The sequence below is a fragment of the Vigna radiata genome, chromosome 4 (assembly GCF_000741045.1).
Source record: "Vigna radiata var. radiata cultivar VC1973A chromosome 4, Vradiata_ver6, whole genome shotgun sequence".
Taxonomy (NCBI): Eukaryota; Viridiplantae; Streptophyta; class Magnoliopsida; order Fabales; family Fabaceae; genus Vigna; species Vigna radiata.
In genome coordinates this window covers 3,818,665-3,821,826 of record NC_028354.1, presented here as the reverse complement: position 1 = coordinate 3,821,826, position 3,162 = coordinate 3,818,665, and the positions used below count along the sequence as shown (strand labels likewise).

At 30.7% G+C, this 3,162-nt stretch overlaps 1 protein-coding gene across 1 annotated transcript; it reads right to left on the bottom strand.

Moving 5' to 3' along the window:
• Nucleotides 1-224: 224 nt before the first annotated feature.
• LOC106758846 (wound-induced basic protein) lies at nt 225-2,534 on the bottom strand. Its single transcript, XM_014641839.2, has 2 exons — nt 2,389-2,534; nt 225-523 (listed from the first exon to the last, which is right to left on the bottom strand). The coding sequence occupies exons 1-2, from the start codon at nt 2,457-2,459 to the stop codon at nt 451-453; spliced, it is 144 nt and encodes a 47-aa protein (XP_014497325.1). The 5' UTR covers nt 2,460-2,534; the 3' UTR covers nt 225-450.
• Nucleotides 2,535-3,162: the final 628 nt, after the last annotated feature.

Sequence of the window (3,162 nt, the reverse complement as noted above, 5' to 3'; positions counted from 1 at the left end):
TTTGAACGTATTTAAAACTTTTTTAGAAAAATAGAGGAACTTGAGACAATGCATCGGAAAAGAAAACAATTAAACTTTATTGTTATTACCTTTTATGTTTATTTTTTATAAATATTTACACTAAAGTTAATTTAAATCTAATAAGATAATAATATCATAAATAAAAGTAGTTTTATATATTACAAATCTTTTAAAATATTTTTTTTATGTAAAATATTCCAAAATGACCGAAAGTATAAGGTATTCAAATAAACACTATACTGGCTGAGTTCAAATTGTGTCCACTACTGTTTCATTCCAAAGCATATTCAAAAATCAAAACACTACAATAACAAACTCTGGAATCACAGCATGTAACTCAGAACAACAACACAACAATCTTCAATTACATAGCTGCAAAACAACCTACAACCTATTTTCATTCCTCAACCGAATGAAAACAACTTGTTATCACTCTGTCATTATAGGTTTGTTCTCACTGGCTTTGGGTTTCTGCTCTTTAGGCTTCTGCTCCTCTGTTTTCCTGAGACAAAACAATTTGATCAACCTTCAATATAATGTCGAAAACAAGACCAACACATCGCTGTATAGTAGAAAAAAAAATTAACACTTCATGTCATCACGCAACACTAAGGCGCATTTATTATAAATGACAATCTGTAACAACTTATAGTTTATAAAACTGTAGTTTCGGAACTGAAGTTCGTAACACATAAAATGTTCTATAATATAAGGAATGATTAAAAATTTGTTAAATTGATTTCATCGTACACACATTCAAAGAGGTCATACGATAGAAGCAAGATTTTGTTTCTTTCACGTAAACTTTGGTTCCATTGGGATAAAAACACACTAATAATTTACTTCAAAACCTTTGTTTCTCAGTTTGTTTCTCAGAAGTTTGTATTTATTTTGAGATAACAAAACTAAAACATTTGTCAGAATTATATAAAAAATGTATACTTCAAAAAAATACAAGGGTGGATGTATGGAGAACAGCAGGATCAACCAAAGGTAAGATACTAAGATAAATCATTTGTAGCAACGCTAGTAAAGATATAGACAAATTTGTTGAACAAAATGAAAAATACTGACTTTGAACTGCACACTAATAATCATCAAGCCCACACGAACAATTACATGAAGTCAAATTTGATAAAAGGTTCTTGTCAATTAGTTTAGAGACAAGAATGAGCAATTAATAGGAAAACTTATTTTCCCTTGCAATGAAACCAAACACAGACCAGAAGAAATAAAACAAACTAGTGTTATATGTACGTGTACGGTATACTAGATAGGAAAAATTGACACAATTCATCCTTGTTAGCAAGTGTACCAGTTGGGAACAGAAATTCAAGAAAATGATTTACTTTACCCCAATCCACAATTCCAAATTAACCTTCTCGAAAATTTATTCATTGAATTGGAATACTTCAATCAGCCAAAGAAAAACTCCTTCAGTGAATGCAAAATTTCACATTTAATCAAGTTATCCAAAACCAATAGCTGGCTGGTCCCACGTAAAAGATTACGAATCGTTAATTTGTTACTTGATAGATACAACATCTATAGGCCTACTTATCCCTTTCTTTCTAGCAGTGTATAAATGATAGATGGAAGAAGTACAAGATACCTCCGTATACACACCATTCCAGGCTATAGCACCACCACCAGGGTGTACCTCCCTAACAAATTAGCTACGGTGCAGAAGAAAAAAAAAACCCACCATGCAATTCCACTATGGCAGCTATGGTGCCTCCATTTAACAACATTGCATCCAAAATCTATCCAATTGTCATTCTCACAGCAGGTTTTAGTGATAACTCCTTTGGTCAATATTTCAATATATCGAATTGCAGATGCCCTCATGAGCAAAAACGGAAGTCGCATAACAGTTCATTTGCAATCATAAAATTTAACTGAATGAATTTAAAAAAATCTTGATACATGAAGCTATTCAAAGCCACTTGCTCAAGATTGAAAGTCTTTAGATTTCATTTTCTGATAAAGAATAGAAACCCACAATGCCTGGACCTTTTCCCAAACCCGCCAAAAAACATCACTTGTAGCACAAAGCATGTTTAAGCGTGTCTGTGTTCTTTCTTCTTCTCTTATTTTAATAGCAATTACAGAGAAGGATACGCCAAACACAGAAACTAAAATCATATACATACATACATATATATATATATATATATATATATATATATATATATATATATATATATATATATATATATATAGACACACAAATAAAAAGAACTTAGCACAAACAAGAAAATGATAATGGCTCAAAAATCACAGGCAGATAAGAAAAGACGAAAAAATCAATATAATCACATTCGAATTCCTCAACGGTTCACAGAAAGAAAGAGAGAAAGCACAGACCTCTTATCGGAGGAGCCACCCTTCTGGCTAAGGAAGGATCGGAAAAGTGGAGAGTTAACGTCGTAAATCATTTTCGTTTTCTGATGGCAAAGATGAAAACCCTAATTCTTTCTTTCTCTGCGCTTCACAGTTTCTGCAACATTCCAGATTTATGCTAGTTCGAGACCCCAACGACACCGTTTTGTGTTACTGGACCTGTATTTGGGCTAAACTCGTACATTCTAGGCCCACGATAATATAAGACACCGGCTTTGTATTTCTATTACTTTTCTCTTTTATTTAACCTTTTCGTTATATTTGTTTAACGAGATTTTTTTTTTCACATTTAAGGTTTTCAATTTTCGTTAATATTGGTTAATTTAATTTTATTTGGTAACGGTGTTTAAATAATTATTGACATATAAATAATGTATGTTATGTATCAATTTATGGTTTATTTTTATTTTTTTTTAATTTAAAAAAATTGAAGAAACGTGATAAAAATAGTGATTACATAAAAATAATAATGGGTAATTTGAAGTGATTTATATTGTATAGTGTTGTTGAGATCTCTATGCAATTATTTTTAATAGGGTTAAATATGTTTTTAGTCTCTATACTTTGGGACGATTTTGGTTTTAGTCCATTTTCAAAGTAAGGTACAATTTAGTCCTTCAACTTTAGAAAACTCTGGTTTTAGTCCTTTTTACCAATTTTTTTTAACTTTATTTGTTGTTTCAAGCACGTTTCATTATAGCTTTTGGATTGTTTACACTTTTTGACACATTTTTGCTT

Coding starts and splice junctions, on each gene's coding strand:
- LOC106758846 (XM_014641839.2), bottom strand. CDS start 2,459: ATGATTTACGACGTTAACTCTCCACTTTTCCGATCCTTCCTTAGCCAG. Junction 524..2,388: donor GGTGGCTCCTCCGATAAGAG/GTCTGTGCTTTC, acceptor GTTTTGTCTCAG/GAAAACAGAGGAGCAGAAGC.